Source organism: Sciurus carolinensis, chromosome 2 (assembly GCF_902686445.1).
Source record: "Sciurus carolinensis chromosome 2, mSciCar1.2, whole genome shotgun sequence".
NCBI lineage: Eukaryota > Metazoa > Chordata > Mammalia > Rodentia > Sciuridae > Sciurus > Sciurus carolinensis.
Window position 1 is genome coordinate 3,770,460 of NC_062214.1, and position 21,913 is coordinate 3,792,372.

Sequence of the window (21,913 nt, forward strand, 5' to 3'; positions counted from 1 at the left end):
CGAATTTTGGGATTTGGAGAACTTATGTCTTTTGCGGGGGATGGGGAATCAACTATCCTAATGGTTTCTATAAATCAAAAGTACTTTCATTACTTTGGGGTACTTTCTAAACTCCAACGTGTACTTCCATGAGAAATTTCTAGTAAGAACAGGATTGGGGGCAAAACTTGAAGCCGTGGAGACTTGATTTGACCTTTCTTGAGAAAGCAGTGAAGCAGCCAGGCCAGGATCACACCTGTTGTAAATGAGGAAACAGACTGGGAGAGTCTCAGTTCCCCATGGGAACTGGTGACAAAGCCAGGTCTCTAGACTCCGCAACCTACAACCTTTTTTTGCTAAGCTTCCTTGACTGGTCATCTGGGCTGGTGAATGGGATGCAGGCTCAGAAGAACCCCTCTTGGTACTCCTCTGCTGCCACCATCTTGAAATTCTCCATCCTTTTTGAGCTGGGGCCTGCAATTTCTACAGCTGGTCCTGCTCATGATTCTATGGACTGTTCCTCTACTGCTCTACCCAGATGCCAGGGAAGCCCATCACATTTGGGACTCAGGCTGCTTCCACCAGCCTCTGGGACTCCTGGGCTCTCGGCCTCCACAGTATCTCAGTAGGCGGGAGTTACCTCACATGAGCACCATGACTCCTGGGTGAGACTCCACATCCTGCTGAATAAATGAGTACCCACGTCTATGTGTTTAATTAAAATAAGAGGTTCTTGGGCTTTCTCAGACTAGATAGTGATCAAAGTACTCAGAACAGTGGATTTCTCTTTGCTCTTGGTCTGGGTCTGTGTCTTAGGCCCATTCCTTCCCCGAGGGTCTTTAAGTCTGGATCCAGAAGCGGAACAGGGAGATGGAGGAAAGGAAGAGAGAAAAAGAAGAAGGGAAAAGGAAGAAACCCCTACTCCTTCCTCACAGCCCAACCCCGGAGATGTTTTATAATCTCGAAGGCTTAAACATGTTGCCCAGAGTGGTCAATTCCAGCTAATACCCAGGAGCTCTGAGCAAGGATTCACATGCCCCGCTGGCATCCTGCAGGGCCAGAGGAAAAAGTTCTCCTTGCAATGAAGACACAGTGGTGCCCGGGAAGGCGCCAGAGCTCTCCCCAAGTCTGCCTCTTCCTGGCTGCCTCGAATGTTTAATCTTCTGGGGACAGTCTCCAAACCCCGCTTCTTCCTTAATATCCAAGCAGCCCCTCATCTTCTCCATAATTGACTTTAGATGAATTCTACTTCCCGAACTATAATTCCCTCCCAGCCTCTCTAGAGGTCCATGAAAAGTTGATGTGTAACCATGCATATAACAACAGTGAGGAAAAACCCACAAATCAGAACAAACTTTCAGGTTTTTTATTATGCATTTGACAGTATTTTCTGAGTGTTCACGCCATGAGCAAATTCCTCTCTGAGACACCACCTCGCACCATGCCAGACAGCACATCCACATTTAAAAATGTAATTCAAGCTCTAAGGAATATGAGTTTGGATTCAGAACACAATTTAAAATCTGTATGTGTGCAGTGACTTCACTTTTAACAGATCCCATAAAAGAGCTGAAGTAGAGGACACTTTCCCAATAAATAATCACTTCTCTTAACCTGTACAGAATTCGCTCACGATAGGTACGCACCTTACTCCTGGAGTCAGGGGTAGAACGATGCGTCCCCGAGTCCTGCGTGCAGACAAGGCCCGAGCTCCACCACGCACCCTCTGAAATACCCTGGAGGGTGCCCTTGCCACTGCTCCCAAGATGCTCTGCTGGCCCTGCGGCCCAGTGGGGGGTGGCGCTCTCCCCACACCCCCCAGTAGAGGGCTTGGGGTGGCCCAGCCACAGCCCCACACTCACTGCGAGTACGGCACCGCGAGGAGGCCCAGCAGCATCGCCGTTCCCTGTCACTGCCAATCATACAGATAAATAGGAATTTACATAATTTGCAGAGTTTGTGTTCATGGCTTATTTTGAAGCTACTCTCCAAAGAAAGCAAATGTTCCTGCTAATAACCTGGAGCCGGGGCTGACTCACAGCAAGCTTCTGGTCAACGAGGCTGGAGAGCTCCGCTGCGCACGGGCCTGGTGTCTACGAGGGACACAACCGGCCAGTCCACGGACCAGGGATGAGCGCTATGGAGCCCAGAGTTCAAATCTATCAGATGTCAATTTCTCCTTTCCTCGTCACAAACATCAGAGCCTCTTTCTTTCTTCCTTTCTTCATTTTTTTTCTTCCTTTCTTTCTCGATACATTTCTTTGATGGGAACCAAGCATGGCTACAAATTTTGGTCTCAGGCTTCAGACTCAAACTACTGTGCATTCGGGCTCGCGCAGGCCCTCACCTCGCTGATTTCAGCATGCAGCCTGCAGAGGCCGACGTGCCCTGGCCACGCCGGCCTTGCACATCTAGGACAAGATGGACATGTGTTTACATTTGCAAAGAGCCTGCCTGGCATCCACTTACTCTCCAAGAGAAGTCGTGTCAAAAGCCAGTAAGTGGCTTTCCAGCTTGCCATACCTCTCCAAAAACAATTTCCTGCGTGAAACCGGAGCCGCGGGCGTCTGGGCCTGGGCACATCTGGGATCATTTTACCCATTAGGGGAAGCGGGGTCATTTGGATTGGGGCATTCTTGGAGTAGGGGTGTATTGTTAAGTGGGGACTCTTTGGGTGGGTTTTCTGCCCCCGACAAATTCACCCCTTGTCCCTAAAGGGGTGGGAATGTGACCATAGAGAGCAGTGGCTCCTTCCGGGAAGATAGCGAGCAGGCGGGGAGGGCAGGGAGGAAGTCCATGCGGAGAGCAGGCATCCGCGGCTGCCGCCTAAGCGCTGCGTGTTCTGTCTGTCCTGGACTTCAACCTATCCTGAGCAAAGGGGACAAAGAAAACAGAAGTTTATTGCAAAAGAGTCCTAGCTTTCTCAAGCTGGAAAAGGTGGCTTCCTCCTGCCCCATCTCCAGCTGCTCCCTGACAGGAACCATCCCCCTCACCAGGGCTTCTTGGGAAGGTGTGGAGGGAACAGCACAGCAGGGTGGCAACCAGGAGCCCTTCCCCAGCCTGGGCCCATGGCCTGGTCCCATCACCAGCCCAGATTAGTACCTGCCCTTCTTCCCCAGGAAAGTTTCTTATAGGGCTCCCTTGCTGGCTGTCCCCAGGACCTTTGCACTTCCTGTTCCACCTGCCCAAAACACAGCTCCCTCACTCATCCCTTTGGCTCATCCCTCACTTCCTTCAGGGTTCTGTTCCAAAGTCACCTGGTTGGTGAGCATGCGCCTGTCCACCAATCAGAACTTGCATCCGCCCCAACACCTGCTGACTCTGCCCCAACACCTCCTACTGACTCTCCCACCCCCCTTGCACCCACACTCCCTGCTGCATGTGCTTCTTTTCCATCTGTTTTCACCAGCATCCTAGTTTCTTAAAGAAGACCCTTTCCTCGGTCCCCTCACTGTGTCCCCACATCTAGAACAGTGTCCAGCAAGTCTCTGCAGAACAAACGCATGAGTGAAAGAATAACAACTTAACAGGCGGTGATGCTGATCACACCCATCCCCACTGACGCAAGTTCTGGTTTGCAGGGAGGAAGAGAAAAAGAGGACAAAGAACAAAGAGGCCAGGGAGGAACCGAGGGGTGAGACTCACTCTCCTGGGACTTCCCTGCCACCTCAGCCCTCCTCCTTCCTTGCCATTCTTATTATGGATGCTGACAGATCCCTCTCCCAGCAACTGGAAGTGATCTGCCACCAATTTAGAAAGTCTCCTATACACTGAGCACGGCTTAACTTCCCTTGATCAGTCCCGGCAGGAACCGAAGCCACCTCCAGGCTATTATTATGAACATAAATTACCATCCATTGCAGATGTGCAGGCAAGTCATTAATAATGATTTCTGATTGATAGAATGGCAAATAAACCTGGTCTGGCTGCGGGAAACCCTCAGCTGAAAAATAATAGTAAAACGAACCGGGGACCCTGGAGCTGCTGCCAAGCACCAACTTCACCTTTGTTCAAGATCAGCTGCTGCAAAGGAGACGTGCTTTATGGAGGGGGTGGGGGTCGTACTGCTACAGAAGCGGAGACAAGACATGGGCCGGGCAGGTCAGCCTGCGGGATCCCTGAGAAGCAGCTATCTGCTGGCTTTGTCAGGTCTAGAAAAACCTGCACTGGACATCACTGCCCAGGAGCTGGTGCCTAAGACAGCTGGGTGGCCGAGGCCCTGGAGAATGATGACCGTCCACAGCTCCAGCCTGCTCCACCCCCAGAGCTGACCAACCCAAAATCACATCATCTGTGGATGGAGCCCTCCCAAGTTCTGGGTCCCACTGGCTGCCCCCGACACACCGTCTCCTCCACGAAGGGCAGGGCCCCCATCTTCACCTTTGACGCAGGCCTCCACGGGTCCCTCTGGCCCTCTGCTTCTCTTCTTTGTCTGGGTTTTCTGCTGTCCTGGAGTTTCTGTGGGGAGAGAGCTGGTTTGAAGGAATCAACTGGCATTTCCAAGTGGCTGGTTTCTTGATGATGATCTCTTCCTGCCAACCAGCAGGAGCATCTTAGCATGTGCCCCAAGGAGCACATCTCTGGAGGCTGAGCACTCCTACCCGGGCACAGCACCCACTCAGCCCTGTTACTCACTGAGTTCAAAAACTCAGAAAGGGGAAAGGAAGTAGAATCAGCGTCAAGCCTGGAGAGCAGATCCTGGGAACTGCCTGCTATGGCGCCTGCCCTGCCCTGAGTCACACCCCCCTCACAGGCTATGGGCAGGGTTGGTGAAGGGCTGCTTTGCGCGCCTGGGTTGAGTCTTGGCCCCACGTGAAGAGAAAGAGTAGCAAAGCCCATGAACAGGAATGCCTGTTTTGTGAACACCTGGGGCAAATCCCGGGTCTGCCCACTCACCCCGTCAGAGTGGATTTTTAAGCTTCTCTAAGAGGACAGAGCAGACCACAGGGCCTCAAACTCAAGGGCCTCCAGAAAACAAACGAGCAACCAGGCAAATGAATCAAGCCTTCACACCCTGCTCGGAAAGCGGAGCGGGGAGACCGGAAGTCACGTGGGCCGTTTGTGAGGAAGCAAGAATATGTGTGGGTGGGCGGTCCACTCTTCCATCTTTAATGTTGACAAATCATTCAGATTTGTCTAAAGTGCTGCTCAGGACGGAAGACAGACACCTGGAAACTGGAACAAGCCATGGCCGGAAGGGCACAGTTCTGAAGGGCAGCGAGGGCTGGGGATGCCCACCTCCTGCCCTCCAGGAGCTGAGTTCCCATAGCCTCTGGGCTCAGCACCCTCTTTCCCTGGTCCCAGGACCGTGGGCTGAGTTAACCTCCAACTGCCTTCAGGAAGCGCCTGGCCTGGCCTCACCCCTCAGTGACCTGTGCCTGAGTGGAATCAGAGGGAGTCGTACCTGCTGACGTCCAGGGTCGACATGCAGAAGCGTAGGCAGGCCTCATCATCTCTGCCCGCACAAGCACAGCGCAAGTGCGTCCCCACCGAGGGCTGTGAGCTCCCTGGGACCCGTCCCAAGGATCTCTTTCCCCGGGAGCTTCTTCTGTAGTTAGACAGTCCATAGGGCACCGTCCGTCTGCAAAGCACAGAGGAGGGTCAGGAGGGTGTACCAGGGCCCCCCAGTGTGCAGCATGAGCTGCGGCCTGCTCGTGGGAAACAACAGGGCTGCCCCTGCCCCCAGGAAGGAGGGCCAAGGGGACAGAAAGCCAATAGGGTCAGGGGAAAGGCCAACTGTCCCAGCAGCCCAGTCGCTGGAGCCACGGAGTCAGCATGGACACAGGCACGTGGGGGAGCCTGCAGCCTCACTGGGGGGCTTCAGTCTTTTCCAGACTGACATGCAGGTGACTTCTGCCCGCTACCTGTGAAAGCTCAGCCTGGGCCTCCAGTTCCCCAGGGAAGACTGAGAAGTGATTAAGACAGCTGGAGCTCCCTGCCTGGAGGCTGCTCTTCTGTGTCTGACCAGAACACTGGGGTTGAGCCACATGTTGGTCCCCATCTGTGCCCTTCACCTGCTGCTGGGCATGGACACCAGCAGCCGTAAGGCCTCCATACCTGTAATGCCCTGGCCTAACTGTCCGCCCAGGGCCTTCCCTGGAGGCTGAACTACTGACAGCTTCTCCTGAGTGCTCAGGGGCCTCAAAGGAACAAGAACAGCCGAGTCTCTGAACACTCGTCCTCAAAGAGACCAACATCAGAAGAGCTGCTCCCTGCCCTCTGAGAGGCCTTGACAAGGCAGATGAGGGTGGAACTGGCCTTGGCAGAGTCTTATTATGAAGCAAAGAATTGTCAACCACTTCTGCCCACGGTCAGCTTTGTGGTGGGCAGCATTCAGAGCAACAAACCTCAAGCCTAGTTCCAGAGCTCGGTGGGGGAAGTCAAAACATGCACAATTCATCAGAACTACCAGCCCTGTGATCCTGGGACCAGCTACTAGGGACTCAAAGAAACAAATGCGGCCAAAGCCTCTTTTCCAACAGTCTTGGTTTTCCTGCCCATCCCCAGAGGGCAGCCACCTTGGTTTCTATGAGCCCCGTGGCATCCACCTCAAAGGGTGGCCTGACATCCTCCCTGCAAATAAAAGTAAAGTCAAATTGAATTTCTTTTTATTAAAAATGCATGCCATGGAGGCTTTTTGGATGGGGAGGACAAACAGCAGGGCTACCCCACTGTGACCAGATGCTCAGAGCAGCCCCCTCCCCCCGCCAGGCTGGAGACCAGAGCAGAGGCATCTGGCAACCCTATTCTTCTGTTCTCACCCCAACTCCTTCCCACCCAAGTTCCTTGAGAAACAGCACAGCAGCAGCTCCCTGCTGACCGAGGCAGCCCAGCTGTGGAGCAGAGGAGGAGGGCAGGGTCCATGCGGAAACTTCTGAACTTCTCTCAAAACCTGGGGGGCGGGGGAGGGGGGACACAACAGCGTGGCTTTTGTCGTGAGTCCAGATCTGGTTAAAGGTATGTTTTTCCAGTAACAGGGCCACATTAAATCTCTTCAGTATTGACATTAAATCCAGTCCCCCATTTCTTGGTGAAAACTGCACACAAGGAATAACAACGCTCCCATTTTCCCATCAACAGCGAGACCTGCAATTTTGAAATTGCTGTCAGCTGATTATGCACTTGCGGCTGTAGAGCCACTCAGCTGCAGAACACTCCGAAGTGTTTTAAGTAAGGAAACAAAGCAACACGGTATGTGCTCAGCACGTCCCCAGCAGCCCAGGCCAATGGCTGATAGGCAAACACCGTGGCAATTTCAAAGAATGTTTACAGAGAAGCACCGCCCCCTCCCCACATGGCCAAATCTCAGTGGGGCCCACCTGAGTGAACACTTGGAGTTTGGAATCAGTTCAAAATGGAGGCCCACCTCCCATCCATGCACAAACTTACAAGATTAAAGGCATAGGGATGTGTGCCTGAGCCCTGTTCTGTCCTGACTGTCAGACCCTAGAAGACACCTACTCGGATCCTGGAAGTGAGCTTGGGGACAGAGTCTGGAAGAAGGGGTATAAGGCTTTCAGTCCCACAGACTCCTTGAAATGAGATGGGGGATCTGTGACCAAAGGAGGGTCCCAGGTGGTTCTCTAACTCAGAGAACCAGGTCAGGGATGTTTCTTACCCAGGTCTAAGAGCCAATTACCAGTTCCTCCAGAAGGAAAGGCAGGTCTTTCACTTCTTTTACACCAGCCAGGGACCTACCACAAGGTCAGGAAATAAAAACTATTGCCTGAGCAACTGATAGCCAATTGTGGCACAACTCTAGTCTGGCAAGACTGGATTCTTTCCATCTGAATGAGTTCAATAACCATAAACATCATTACAAAGAATCTCCACCATCTGTTAAGTAACCACTGCACACCTAGTGTTATTTTAAGTGTGAAAGGCACACTTGGGTTGTGCCTCCAGGATTTCACATGCTACTGGGGTATGAAAACAGGTAGAGGAAAAATGTCAAGCCAGTATGTACAGGTACACGCAAGGTACACAGAGTGCAGACAGATTCCCTGGTAAGTCCATTATTAAGTTGTAAAGTACTTGGGTGATGATCACTCCACCCTCTCAATAGTTTCCTGATTCACAAAAGGGTTGTTGGGCAAATGAAGTGAGATGCTAGGTGAAAAATGCTTAGTAAAGGTTTAACAGTACATGAAACTTAGTTGCTGTTGCTCTTTATTTGGCCTGGGAAATCATGAGTTTCATCAAGCAGGAAAGTTCCATGTACTAGGCCTGCATTTGAGATGTGTGACTAAGCAATAAAGAAGGGTAGTAAGGAACCAGAGGCCACCTGGCTCAGCAATGCCATTCTGCCACACTCCTGGCAGTGCCGTCCCTCACTACTGCCTGGCTGAAGCACCTGCTTTTCAGTTGGAGAGCCATTTCCTGAACAGAGAGCAGGAAAGACCTAATGGTGAAACCATGAAGATGAAGTTAAATTGGCTGAGAATCTTGGACCAGCATCTCTACCTAGCTAAGTTAGCCTACTGTTTGCAACTGGGTTTGAGAATACAATTCTTTAAAGAGACAGGCAGCTTTTCCATCCATTAGTGCTTCAGGTATAACACAGAGCTCCATGCAAAAGGGAAGCAGATGATGAGATGAGAAAACTACCAACCCTCAGTGCACCCATGCATTCAGTGTCTAGTGCCCTGTGTGTTTGTGCAACGCTGTCCCTCCGCTTATGTACCTGAAACATTCATCATTTGATTAGTGGTGGTTTCGGAGTCATTAGTCACGGTGTTCCTCACTTGTCAAGTGTCCCCAAACATTGCATACAAATGCTATTAAATATCAAACTCCCAAAGCTCCCACATTCATTTTTCATCTGTAGCAACACATGGAAAGCACTTTGTCTCTCCAAGTTTTTAAATAAGCAAACTGACTTTTTCAAAAAAGTCACTTTCCATCAGTAAGCTCTATTTTGTTCTTTCCTAAAGGACTTATCGATCTCCATATTTCTGATCGGGACACTGCCTGCTGTGCCTGCAGTTCACAGAACAGACATGCATTCACAAAGGCTAGGTAGGAGGTGGCAGAGGGGTTTCACCTGCCAAAGTTTAAATCCTTAACAAAGTGTATCCAACTGTCATTCCTCCGGAAAAAGCCAATTTCCATTTCTTCCCACTTTCACTAAATGGCATCTAACAAATATCTGCTGAAAGTTTCAATGTGCAGACTGGAGTAGTCCAGGTGAATATCACAACAAACCAGACAGACCCGGGCCCTGTGCACACACAACCTCTTCCGGTACAGAGCCTAGCAAGCTAGCAGTTTTTCAGCTTCATCCAATCACGAAAGTGTGCTGTTAAAACTGGAAATTTCACACAAACATCCCAATCTCCAACTTCTCTTGGATAGCTAGAAACCATGCTGAACGCAGTCCCAGATCCCAACACGGCAGCAAAGGTCTGGCGCCAATGACAGAGCCCCCATTCTGCCCCATCCCCACCATTCCCAATGGCTTATTCCTGGCCTCCTCCACTCATTTTGTTATGTGTCTAGTCCTCATGGGTATCTAGGTTTACAAGCTGGGGGCTAGTGGTTTGTCCCATAAGGCAAATCAGACAGGTGACAGGACCTATTGATGACCTATTGATGACAACATTGGTACCTGATGCTACCGTCTCTGCAGCAGGTAGGGCAAGTTCACCCCACGCTTAGAACATAGGTCAAGTTGATGATCTATCTCCTTTGGTGCACATTTTTCCTTCTGAAATGTAAAAGCAAGGTGATAAGGAGACACTGTAGGCAGAAGGCAGGTTCCACTGACTGTCTGGCCCAGAGGAGGAGAAGCAACCATCTCCCCGTGGCAGACGGTCAGGAGACAACTCCAGCTGCCTGGCACAGTGGTCACTGGACTCCAACTCCCACCACTCCCTGGAGAAGCAGCTCAGAGACCCTAACATGCTTTCTGACAATGGCTCGATTTCAGATTGTATCAAGGTTCTTCTTTAGAAGCCACCAATCACTAACTGTCCCAAGTGCAGTCCTTCTGGGCGAGGAGGGTCCTGCCTCTCACCGTCATTCACCATCTCTGAAACATGAACCAGGCGGTTAGTGCCAGTGGCTGCATGATCACAGCCCGGGGACCCCAGGCCCCACTTCAGCACGCACCTGGTGCCCAACCACCGTGAGTGCACGAGGGTCAGGAAATGCTCAGGTGGTAAAGAAACCACTCTTAAAGACTCACAGTAGGGCTTTTCTACAGTCTGAGGCTAATGTTCTCTCTTAGAGTCCAGTCTCCCATTTTCTTTTGGGGAATTAGCCCTCCTTCATCGTGTGAGGTCCCTGAGACTGACCACCAACTTGCCTCACCCCTCCCCCACCAGCACCACCTAAGGACTAGTCAGGTGACTCAAGCTGGGCCAGTCAGGTCCTATCTCCCAAGATTCCCAAATGAAGAGACTCAAGGTCAGATAACACTCAAGGTGCTATTTGCCAGGTGGTCCCATCCAGCCTGATCCATTGGATTGAACTCTTCAAACCTCTAGTCCTGTCCCAAGACCCCTCCTCCCTGAGCCTGGGGCTTCTTTCTTCCAGCCTGAGGACATCCTGTAACCTTCCATTAAACTCTTTTCATGTGTTATTAGCCAGATGAGGTGTCGGTTGCTTGTGGACAGTGAGCTCTAACTGCCCCTGGACCCCACTATCATGAGAAGGCAACTGTGGCCTCTTGGGCCTGCAGAGAATTTTCTTTACTGCAAACAAGACACAAAAGGGCTGTTCAGAGTCAGGATAAGACTCAGTGAACCAGGCTGGCTGGAGCCCTCTCCTTCCAACTGTGCCCACTGTGAAATGTCCAGTTTGGCTCATGCTGTCCTTCAGCAAGCATGCCACCCTCCTCCATCCCAAGGTGCTCTGATCCCAGCTCCTGGACACTTGGTGGCCAGCGCAGACATCCTGTGCTCCACTGAGCATACTCCATGCCCCTCATCAAATGCTGATGCCAGGTATTGGGTACCCCTCCAACCTCCAGGAAAGGAAATGGGCCGGGAATCGGGCTCCTCAGTGAACTCGGTGCACAAGCAGAAAGCACACACGTGGGCTTGTGCCTCAGAGCAGCACGCTGGCCGTCTGCAGCTTGACTTCTACTGCAGACACCCTTGTAGCTGGAGGGTGGAAAAGCCAAGGCCAGTGTTCACCCAGCCACCCACAATGGGGAGAGTCCTCTCCAGCAGCCTCAGAAGGAGCCAAGGATTCCAGAGTACTCTGAAATATCAGAAGCTATGAGCTACATGCTGTAGCAACCCCCTCATGCCCCTCAAAAACTGTGAGAATATCCAGGACTTGACTATTTGGGAATTTTAATAGAATCATATACATTTTCAAAGAGACTGTCGAGCACTGGCCCTTAGACTTCAGATCCAGAACTGAAGGCCACTGTTTCTGTGAATGGCTCTACCAGTCCTGGCCAACACAATCCCTCCACCCTGGTTACTTAGAGGTCACACTCCTTCCAGGAAAACCTCCAGGGTGGGCCACACACACCTGCTAAATGAAGGAAGAACTGCCACCATTGCTAGGTGGTCCCCTCTCCCAAGTGCACAGAGTTCTTGGCTGATTGGATGGGTTTCTACCTGTCCACCCCCAGTTGGCCCATTCTGGGAAGTTTACCTAGCTCCCTGGGAGAGGAGGAACCATGTGCAGCCCCATGCACACAGCAGTGAACAGAGCAGGCAGCACAGACGGGTGAGCCACAGGGTAAAACCAGAGGCTGCCCTCAGTCAGCAGCACCAGCTCCTATCCAAACTGAAGACTTGCTCTCTGGCAGTCCCAGGTACGCAGGTGACAGGCTGGCCAGGTCCCTGGAGGAGTCCAACTGGAGAATCCAATCACCCTCACTATCACCAGTATCTCCAGGCAACACAGACACTACAGGAGGGCCTAGACCTTCAGTCCAGTAGGAGAGCGAAAGCGTGGCCTGAACCAACTGTTTACACTCTTCTGTGCCAATTACCATGTGACTGGGCTCTAAAATAACCCCAAAGCCACAGAATTCATGGTCCTCAGGCTCACTGGAACACAGTCCTTCTGAGCACAAGCACACACGGAGGAATGTTGGGAGGAGCACCAGGGGCAGAAGGAAAGCTCAAAAAAACACCTGGTTTTGTCTGTGCTATGGCATCTCCTGGAGCGACAGCCCGAAGGAAAAGCAAATTAGAGAAACAAACTCCAACAGGCAGAAACAAAACCATCCACGGACTCCTCCAGGCTGGCTGCCCCTCCATCTGCACAATCCAAATGCAGCAACGAGCTGGGCTCGGGTTTCTCTCCCCAGGCCCCTGTGACCCTGAGGAGGTCCAGGATGGATGAATGTGGACACAAGGGCCCCCTTGGCCAGCCCAGCTCATTACGACTTTATGCAAAGCTGCAGACAGATGGGGCTCAACACAGCTGCCAGCGGTGGAAACAGGAGGGTTTACAGGGAGCAGGTATTTTTGTAAGGATGGGGTATTAAAAGATAAAAAAAAAAAATACGGACACCATCCCATATCCCTCCAGGTAATCGGCAAGAAGCAAGAGCAGCCAGGCCGGCGGTGAGCTTCCAGGAAAGTCCATGGCTGGGATAAAAAGTCTTGGCACTCAGACTGGCTTTTGCCACCACAACGGTAGCAAGATATTCTCATCTGCTGTCTAATTGTGTGCAAGGCCATCTTGGCTGCCCACTACCAGCCTCTCTCCCCAAGAAGCCAGGGCCGGGATTAGGGCAAAACTCAAGGTCTTGCTATAAATGTGAGATTCTGAAGATTATTCTTTGCAATCATTTTGGTATTTCGGAAATACTGTCCTTTACTGTCCTTATTTTCCCAAAGAGGTTTTGGGGTCCCCTGAGAGTTTGTCCTGGAGGGTCCCTTGCTCGCCAATTCTTAAACCTGTGGGAATCAGATTTATACAACTCCAGAAAAGGTACAAAGGCCCCTGTTTCTCAATTACTTGCTTCTGACTTCTGGCAAAGCTATGCCACACACCCCAGGCTATGGGGCAAAATCCCCTTTGTCCACCTGCGAGTCACCTCTGTCTCTACATGATTCTCACTGACTCATGAAGCAAATCTGTTCTGGTTTTTAACTTAATGGGCTGGGTGCCGGCTGCCATGTTCCAGAGTCACTGTGTGTCAGGGGCTCCCACTAAGTTGCCTGAGAGGAACATAAAAGAAATCCTCCAATCTAGAGAGCCGCCAAGTTCTTCAGAAGTTCTTGGCTTCAAGTCACCAAGCAAGGGCAGTGGAGGGCATAACCAGACACCTCCTCCTGCCTGTCTGCTCCTGGGATACTTGGCAAGTGGTTGGGATCTAGAAGCACCCCAAACTATGACCGGCCAAGCATTTCCTCCACACCGTGGCCTTCGTCCACGGCACTCAGCCATCCTCTGTATTTATTTTCCTTCTAAGTACAACTGACTCCTATCCCAGAGGGGGCAAAAATGCAGGCTCAGGTATGCGTGTACGCCTGGGCAGGGTGGGCGCGTCTGCTTCTCATCTTCAGGGACCCTCCGATTCCACCAAAATGTGATGGAATGAGAACTGGTCGCTTCCTCACAGGAAGCAGAGCCGCTGCATGCCCTGTCTGCTGGAGTCTGAGATGGGCCAGATGTGCTGAGACTCTGCAGGTCCACGCAGAAGGGAGAGCTGGATCCTGAAGCCAGGTGGTTCCAGCCACCGCTGTGGAGCCTCCGTTAGGAAAGCATTGTTGGCCTCCCGCTCCCTTTGTTTTAAATTCTTGCAGGAATAAGCCACACCAGGGACTTTCATCTGCCTTCAGATTTAAGGCCAAGTTCCTAACTGCAACATCCCTTTCATCTAGCAGAAATCCAAACGCTCTCGCAGGGTCACGCAGGGTCACCACCTCTTCCTACCCAGCTCTCTTGCTTCAATGCGAACTGCCTTCCAGTCTCAAGTGGGGCTCAGCCGCATTCCAGGCAAGCCTGTCTCTGCTCTTACACATCTCATGCCCACTCTGGGGCTTTCGATCCGTGGGAATCCAACAGAGAGGTCACTGTGTGAGGTCGGACCTTTCCAACAAACTCTGAAGTTTAGCCCCAAGCCCTCACCTCTTAAAGCACCTTGCCATCAAATGTTCTAAGAACTATGCTTCTTGAACTCAAAACTAAGATCCAAAAGGGTGCTCTGTTTCCAAGGAGGACACAGACATAGTCACCGGAGAACGAACAAGTCCATAAAGTCCTGAGCAGGGCAGAAGCACCATCAGCCGGGGCCCTGGGCTCGGCACAGCAGGGCAGCAGGACAACACCGTCTTCCAAAGCGCAACGCGGAACCCTTTCTCATGCACCTCTGTTCACGGCACTTCCTGGAGCACCTCCCAGTGACGCCTTGTCTGCGGTTCCCACTTCAGGCAATGATGGACAAGTGGGGACATAGGGTCCTGGGCCCCCTGGGGTCCTCAGCTACAAATCACAGCCTCATATTTACTCTGCGAGGCTCAGCCCATGTGCGAAGGAGGACAGTCCTCCCAAAGATGTCCCCACAGAAGTTTAAACAGAGAAGACTATGCAGGTCGCTCCCAGTGCCTAGATGCACATCCTGGAATTACCCATGTCACTCCCCCTCACCTCCTGGATTTGGCAGAGGGTGCCTGGGCCAGTAACCTCAGGGAACACCATGTCCCCTTCTTCAAACTTCCAATTATTTACCAAGGCCAGAGGGACGCAGTGGGAAGTCAGACAGGAGGGTCAGGACTAATCCCATCCTGCCTGGAACCACCTTTGGCCTCAGGTGCCTTTATCAAGCTGCTTATCAGCAGTAGAGCCAGCCAGGCGTCCCTCTCCAGGGTCTGCAAGCCATAAGCTATGCACCGGGCCCTAGAGTAGGCCGGAGGACCGTGGCGACAGTGTGCAGGGTTGGTCTGGGGTGCTCCAGGAGGACTGGGTTGGACGGCCCTCCAAGGCCAGCTTCGCGGCACTTGAGAGAGAATGTTCTGCTTGTTGGCACCCTCCAAGTGCAGAACAGGATGGGCAGGAGGACTGGCTGCACCCAGAGGGCCACTGCCAACTGGGGTTGTGCTGGATTGTCACGGTCAGCGTCTTCCATACCCTGAGTGCTGACCAGATTGAAAGCATCATGCTGACCACTTCCTGGGCACTTTTGAGTGTCACCTGCACCTCTTCACTTGTAGGAGACCACCAATCCCCCTGCTGCAGAGGCAGGGAGACTGCGGCTCCTAAGTGTCAGACCCAGGACCCCACACCAGACCTGAAACCAGAGTCTGAGCTCTGAGCCTTGACAGATGGGTCTGCACCGTGGCTGGATCTGGATGATAGAAGACTGTGTCTTTGATCCATCATTGGTCCAGTGCCACCCCGACAAGGCACTCTATGAAAACATGCTGCATGCATGGATGAGGAGGTCACTTAGGACAAGGCCCAGGCTGAGAAAGGTACACAGGAGCCATGGAGGTCAGATCTCAGAGCCAGACTGCCAGGCTCAGGGCTGTGTAGCACTGGCCAAGGGACTCAGCCCTCTGCAAACTGGGCAGGACACCAGCCCACTGCCAAGGGATTGTCTTGCAGATGGCTTGAGAGATGTGTGCTCAACATTCACATCACTGCTGTTACCAGGATCAGAGCATTCAAGACACTGCCCAAACTGTCCTGGCCACTCTGTCCCTATCTCCTGCAGGGATCCTACCAGGCCTGGCACACAGGACAGGATGACTTTTTGCTTTTAATATTTTTAGTTGTAGATGGACACAATACCCTTATTTTGTTTATTTAGTTATTTTAATGTAGTGGTGGGAATTGAAAGCAGTGCCTTATGCATGCTAGACAAGTGCTCCACCCCAGGGTGACTTTTATTGGAATCTAATATGCAGAATAATGGGGTCCCAGATCCAACCACTCCACTGGGAAGTTGTAAAATCTGTAACGTCTTTTCTTGGAAATGTGTTAAATGTCTTTTTCGGATAACACTGGAGTCAAGACCAGAATTTGTGGTGAAGTTGCCTTTTTGTGGTAGAATACATAAAACTGTAAATTTAACTGTTTAGTTAATTACTACTGTTATTATTTCGTTCTTTACTTCTTTGGGGAGGAAACAATGCAAAACAAATATCACTCTTGCAGAACTGGGACGTGCTGCATGCTTCAGAGCAGCTGGGACAGCCAGGTAGATATCCTACAGGAAATGGCCAGGCCAAGGAACTCAAGGAGACCAGAGGGTCACTGTCCTATAGCTGGACTGGTGTCTGCACCTTACAGAGGAGACACAGAGTTGATGGTGCCCCCCACCCCAAGGACACGATCACAGCCAGGTCTCAAGGGCAGAGCTCCTGAATGAGAGTCAGCCCTACGAAGGAGACTGCAGATCCAGGGTCCTACCGAAGTCGTGATTTTGAACATCCTGCCCTGCTTCTTTCACAAATGCATTCCTATTTGCCAACCAGGTGGCTCTGATTTTTGTTGGGAAAACATGGTCCCCAACACAGCTTCACCGTGCCACCCTCATGTTATAACCAAAGACAACCTCAGGGAGGGACCTGGACGGCCCTTCAAGGCACACAGCAGCACAGCAGGTTCTTTCTTGGGTACTCTGAACCTCAGTCATCATTTGATTGACTAGTTTTCACCCTTCAGGGGATCCAAGGGGCTAGGTGCTATAGGGCATGGTTAAGATCTATGTTCCCATGATGGTTAATTTTATGTGTCAACTTGACTGGGTTATGGTGCCCAATAGTTAGGTTAAACACCAATCAAGATGTTACTGTGAAGGTCTTTTTCTTTCTTTCTCTCTTTCTTTTTTTTTTTTTTTTTTTTTTTTTTTGGTATCAGAGATTGCACCCTGGGGTGCTTAATCACTGAGCCACATCCCCACATCCCCAGCCCTTTTTTTTATATTTTCTCTTGGGACCAGGTCTCACCAAGTTGCTCAGGACCTTGCTGAGTTGCTGAGGCTGGCTTTGAACTTGTGCTCTCCTGTCTTAGCCTCAGGAGCTGCTGGAATTATAGGTGTGCACCACCATGGCCGGCAGGCAAAGTTTTTTTTCAAACATCATAAACACTAAACTCAGTAGACTGAGCAAAGTAGCTCACCCTCCGCCACATGGGTGAGCCTCATTCAATCAGTCGAAGGCCTTCAAAGCAAAGATTGAGGGCCCCTGAAGAGGGAATTCTGCCTCCAGGTTGCTTTTGGTCCCAACACCACTCCATCAGCTCCTGCTAGAACTTCCAGCTTCTGGTCTGTGGAATTCAGACCTGCTGGCCTCATGATCACATAAGCCAATTTTCTGTCTCTGTGTGTGTACGTGCACACACATAGGTCTTGTTGAGGACTTGCCTAACACAGTCCTGAGTTCCCTGGCAAGATGTTCGTGTTCCAAGCACACTCCTAAGGACAGAAGCTTACACTAAGCACAGGGTCTTGCTCGCTGCCTCTGCCTGTGTCACCTTATTCTTCACAAATGCTCCATGACAATAAGATGGCATGTGTTTTTCTCAAATTTTGGCTTTTGGTTTTATTTTTGTAGGGAGCTGGGGTCCCTAACGTGGCCAAGGAAAGTCTTATGAAAGCGACACTGTCCCCACTGCTTAGGTGTGATCTCAGTCGCCTCTGCAGGGCCACAAAGTGCAGTTGCCAAGGGACAAAATTGCTTCCTCTTTGGGGCCATGGTTATTGGGGAGAATATGATGGAAGTTATGGGAAACGCGTCCCAGAAAAACACACCTTCCCACACATATCTCAGCGACAGGCAGGCTTTCAGAAGAGAGCCACACGCCCTGGACAGGGAATGCTCGCCAGGGAAGACAGTGCTGCACACCAGAACCAGTGGCAGCACAAACAGCAAGGACGCCGTGGGCAGGGCTGGACCCACGTCAGCCAGCATTAATTGAGTCCCTCTGCAGGCTGAGAGCTGATGGAAAGCGCTGACCACACCAAGGCCGCGGCAGGAAATAGGAGAACCAGGGGGCTCACTTGGCTCTTTTGTCTGTAAGATTTTTAAGAGTCTCTTCAGGACAACTTAGAGTTGACTCTCCACGGGGAGATGCAGAATGGGCCTCCGTGGTGATTCTCAGCACACCCCTGCCAGGGCACAGATAACCAATTCATCAGTCCCTCTCTGAGGTCCACACAAACATCCTCCAAAGACACAGCAGACTCTGTCCCACACAATCCAAGGGGTAGGAGCAAGGGCCCCAAAGGCAAAGACACCCAACCTTTGAGGTTCTTGGTTAGGCCCAAAGATGGAGGCTCCTCCCAGTCCCAGAGCAGCTGCAGGGATGCAGGCCACATCCTGGCAGAGAAGTCTAGAGGGCCAGACCAGGATGTCTGCTAGGCGAGGGGCACGGGCACCCTGGAGAGGCAGGGCTGGGACAGCAGCTCTGGGAAAGACCCCATTGCGTGCAGGCCCCCACCCTCAGCACCTTCCAGTGATCTTTCGGATTCTTCTACTTCCCCAGAGGCCAATATCCCCCCATCACTGGAGCCCATTTTCTCAAACTGCAGTCTTGACTAAGATACAGCTAATGGACCTGTGTACACATCAACAGCGTTTCAAGGAGGGAGGGAGGGAGGGAAGAAGCAAAAAAGAAAAGGCAGGAGGAGGAAGGCCTACAGAAAAAGCTTCCCTACAACATTTCGTTTTGTCTAATTTCAAAGCGCTCATGTCTGGCTACTGTCATTTTTGTTCCCTGGACAGCTCGCGGACACCGAGACGCTGGCTTTAACCCTGCTCTCGCGATGTTTAGAATGAATCAGAGGAAGGGAAGGGGGAAGAGGTAAATCAAACTTTGGGAGAAGGTTATCAAATTGGCTGTCCTGAGAAAAGTCAAGGATCCACGGCTGGTTTCAGGCTACAAAAGGCCACTCAAAATTCTGGGACAGGATTTCAAACTGCAGTAGGTGTTGGTAGAGCCCCTTACACGTGTGTCAAGGAATCGGGTTTGGAGGATGGGAGAGAACTGGGTGCTCTCCCCTGCTCCACCCCTCTCTCTCCGTTGACTTTCTTCTTTTTCCTTCTAGATTCAGAGCTTGGGATTCCAGTCAAACCAGGACTCAGGCCCACCACCAACTACCAGTGCTTTTGATTCTGGTTGGACCATGACACCAGTCAGATCAGAATCAGAAAAGACAAGTGTCAGGGTGACGACGGAGGCTAGAAGGAAAGGAGACCCCAGCACTGTCTGAAGATAGAAGGTGGTCGATGACAGCCCGACACACATCACTGTTATCCTCCCATCTCCCTGTTGTGGGCTGACAGTTCAGGGAGCCTCAGCAGACACAGCTGGACAAGAGAACCATGCTGTCAGCCGCACAGCTTATCAGCCACAGTATCTATGGGAACCAGAATCAAAGGTGAGTGTGCACCCCTTGATCCGAGAGGATGAGGAATTTTGTGAGAACCACAGCAGGGCCTCAGTGTGGGTGGGGCCCTTCTGAGCTCCGGTCATGCCAGCAGCCAGGTAGCTCACCAGTGGAGCCAGCCCTATCTGCCATTCTGGCGTAGTGGGGTGCTTCTCAGACCTACCTGGATATGCTTAGAAGTCTTGCTACCTGGCTGAATGCCACCGGAACACTCAAGGTTACCCACACTTGCACTCCATCCCTGAGGCGTCCGGGTGGGTAAGTGAGCCCCTCAAAACACCACCCAGAGGGCATCAAGGCTGGCTTGGGAACAAAGGAAACCATGAGGGACAGGAATGAAGATGCCTCCAAACTTAGTGCAAAGTCATCTTTGCAGCCAAGAGTCTGTGTGTACAACCAAGTCCAGGTTCTCAGCAGGGTGCAAGCAGGACCCCGGAGGCCCCCAGAACACCAGGGGAATGGGCCTTAGCAGCATCTAGTCCAGGGTCCAGTTTCTACAGATTTGGAGAGCCATGTCCAGGAGGTGGTGACCAGAGCAAAGTCAGGTTCAAGCTCCCTCTATTGTTTGCATGATGTTGTCTATAGCAGGGGCTCCCCAAAGCCTGTGTTCAATGAGAGAATGGGGGGGGAAGTCAAATCCTCCCCTATCCCGGGGGAGGCTGGACCTCCCTGCGGGGTGGTCCCACCTCAGCAAGGTGCTGCTGGGGGCTAGCTAAAAGGGATCTTAAGGGCTGAGGAGAGGAGGCCCAGATGGACAGGAGGTGGCCAGCAGTCAGCAGTCCAGCCTCCAACGGCCTCGGCATCCAGGAGGGCAGGGAGTACAGGAACCCATTCCGCCTGGAAGGGCAATTCTGCCAGGCTCCGCCAAGCCCACCCGGCTCTCCCCAGGGAGCATCAGGCAGCTCTCAAGGAACTGTCAGCTCCTTGGAGCTCAGTGGGTGCAGGAGCAGGGACAGCTCCCTTAACCTCTGGGGCAGGAAACAAAATTTCAGGGATTTCTTTGGCTCAGAAAAGAGGCTCAGAGAGACTTCTCAGGTATCTAATCCCCCTGTCTCACTCATTTCCCTGGGAGATAGACTGGCCATCTATAGGATCACAAACCCAGGATTAGGTTTCTCCCGGCCAGCCCTCAGAAAGGATGTGGTTCAGTCCTCTGACCTGCAGACAGGCCCGGGGCTGCTGGGGACCTCAGCAGGCGCTGAAGGCTGTGCTAGAATAGCCTCTGGGCCCTGGCTGTGGTCGGACAAGGTCCTCCTGGGAAAGTGCAATGTGTGCTGAGCCAGGGCTGTGCCCCCCACCTCAGGGCAACTCACTCAGGAGTGTTGATCCAGATGATGTCCAGGTGGCAATAGTAGACACACTCCTTGTCCTTGTACGTGAAGCATGTGCAGCGCCGGGAGCGGTGGTGCACAGAGACCCCCTCTGCCTGCTCTCCAGACCAACTGGGCCCCTGCTTCTGCCCAGGACTTCCAGGACTTGTCCCTTCACTGGGCTCTGCCACATTCTCTTCACAGTCCCCCTCAGATCTGGTTGCAGGGGGAGCCTGGGGCACACTGGTCCTGCCAGAGCCCCCAGGCTGGAGGCAAGGAGTGAATCCTGCGGAAGGCAGATTGAGGGGCTCCTGAGCTGCAGGTACAGAGGCTAGTTACATTTTCTGTGGTGTCCGTGCTACACCAAACGTTCTGAAAAGTTTGCAAAGCTACACGCACAGTTTCTGAAAAGTTTGCAAGTTACGTGCATGCTTCATGAAAAGCTTGCAAGCTATTTTCACTCTGCAAAATCTGCAAGTTATTTTCACTGGTTGAAAACTTGCACGCATTTTTGCACTTTCTGAAAACTTTGCAAACATTCTGTTACAGTCTCTGAGTAGTTTGCAAACTTTATGAAAAGTTCCCCACTTCATGAAAAATTGACCAATTCATCCCGAGTTGCAACCCCCAGAGCCTGTGAGGTAGTCCTTGCGTTCCTCTTTTGCCCTCCAGCCTGCTCCCAGGCACCTCCCAGGGATGCAGCTAGCTCTCTGCAACACAGAACCCCCTACCCCGCCCCCTGCTCCTTTTGTGTGTGCTCGCGCCAGGAGAGGCGCGCCGCCCCGCCTGCTTACCTGCAGCTGAGGTCACTGTGAGCCCGAAAAGGAGCCACAGCCCGGGCTCCATGAACCCCATCAGGTACCGGAGCACCTTGCCTGGAGGAGGGCCGCCTGAGGCCTAGAAAGGGAACTGGGGCCGGGCACCGCTTCCAAGTCGGGCGGATCACTGTCTGCGTCCCAGGCTCGGGCCAACAGTTGGCTGCGGCGGTCACGAACTTTCAGAGCGCGCTGCCCATCCCTGCGCAGGGCTGGCCGCTGTGGGCTCGGGCTTTTCTGGCTCCCGCACCACCCCTTTCGCCTCCCCGCCCCCCGGAGGGGGCTGGAGCTGCGGCGCGGAGCCTTTGAACCCGGGGCGCACCGGGGGTCTCCTCGCAGGCACTGGGGGAGTCTGCTTGGAGCGCAGCGGCCCCAGCGCACCCTAATCAGAGAGGGGCAGGGGCGGCGCGATTCAGTGGGTGGGGTGGGCTGGGCCGGGGGCCGGGACAGCTGCCGGAAGGCCACGCGCCCGCGCGCATACATTCACACTCGCCCTCCCC

The 21,913-nt window shown here is 52.4% G+C and overlaps 1 protein-coding gene across 2 annotated transcripts; it reads right to left on the reverse strand.

Annotated features, from left to right (window-relative positions):
- Positions 1–1,323: 1,323 nt before the first annotated feature.
- On the reverse strand, positions 1,324–21,820 carry Edn3 (endothelin 3). Of its 2 annotated transcripts, none has more exons than XM_047540732.1 (5): positions 21,393–21,820; positions 20,602–20,884; positions 5,384–5,560; positions 4,360–4,437; positions 1,324–2,842 (listed from the first exon to the last, which is right to left on the reverse strand). In XM_047540732.1, the coding sequence occupies exons 1-5, from the start codon at positions 21,451–21,453 to the stop codon at positions 2,806–2,808; spliced, it is 636 nt and encodes a 211-aa protein (XP_047396688.1). In that variant the 5' UTR covers positions 21,454–21,820; the 3' UTR covers positions 1,324–2,805. The 2 variants fall into 2 exon arrangements, with proteins under 2 accessions (XP_047396688.1, XP_047396689.1); XM_047540733.1 differs by having other exon boundaries at positions 1,324–2,847; positions 21,393–21,817.
- Between the last annotated feature and the right edge of the window lie 93 nt (positions 21,821–21,913).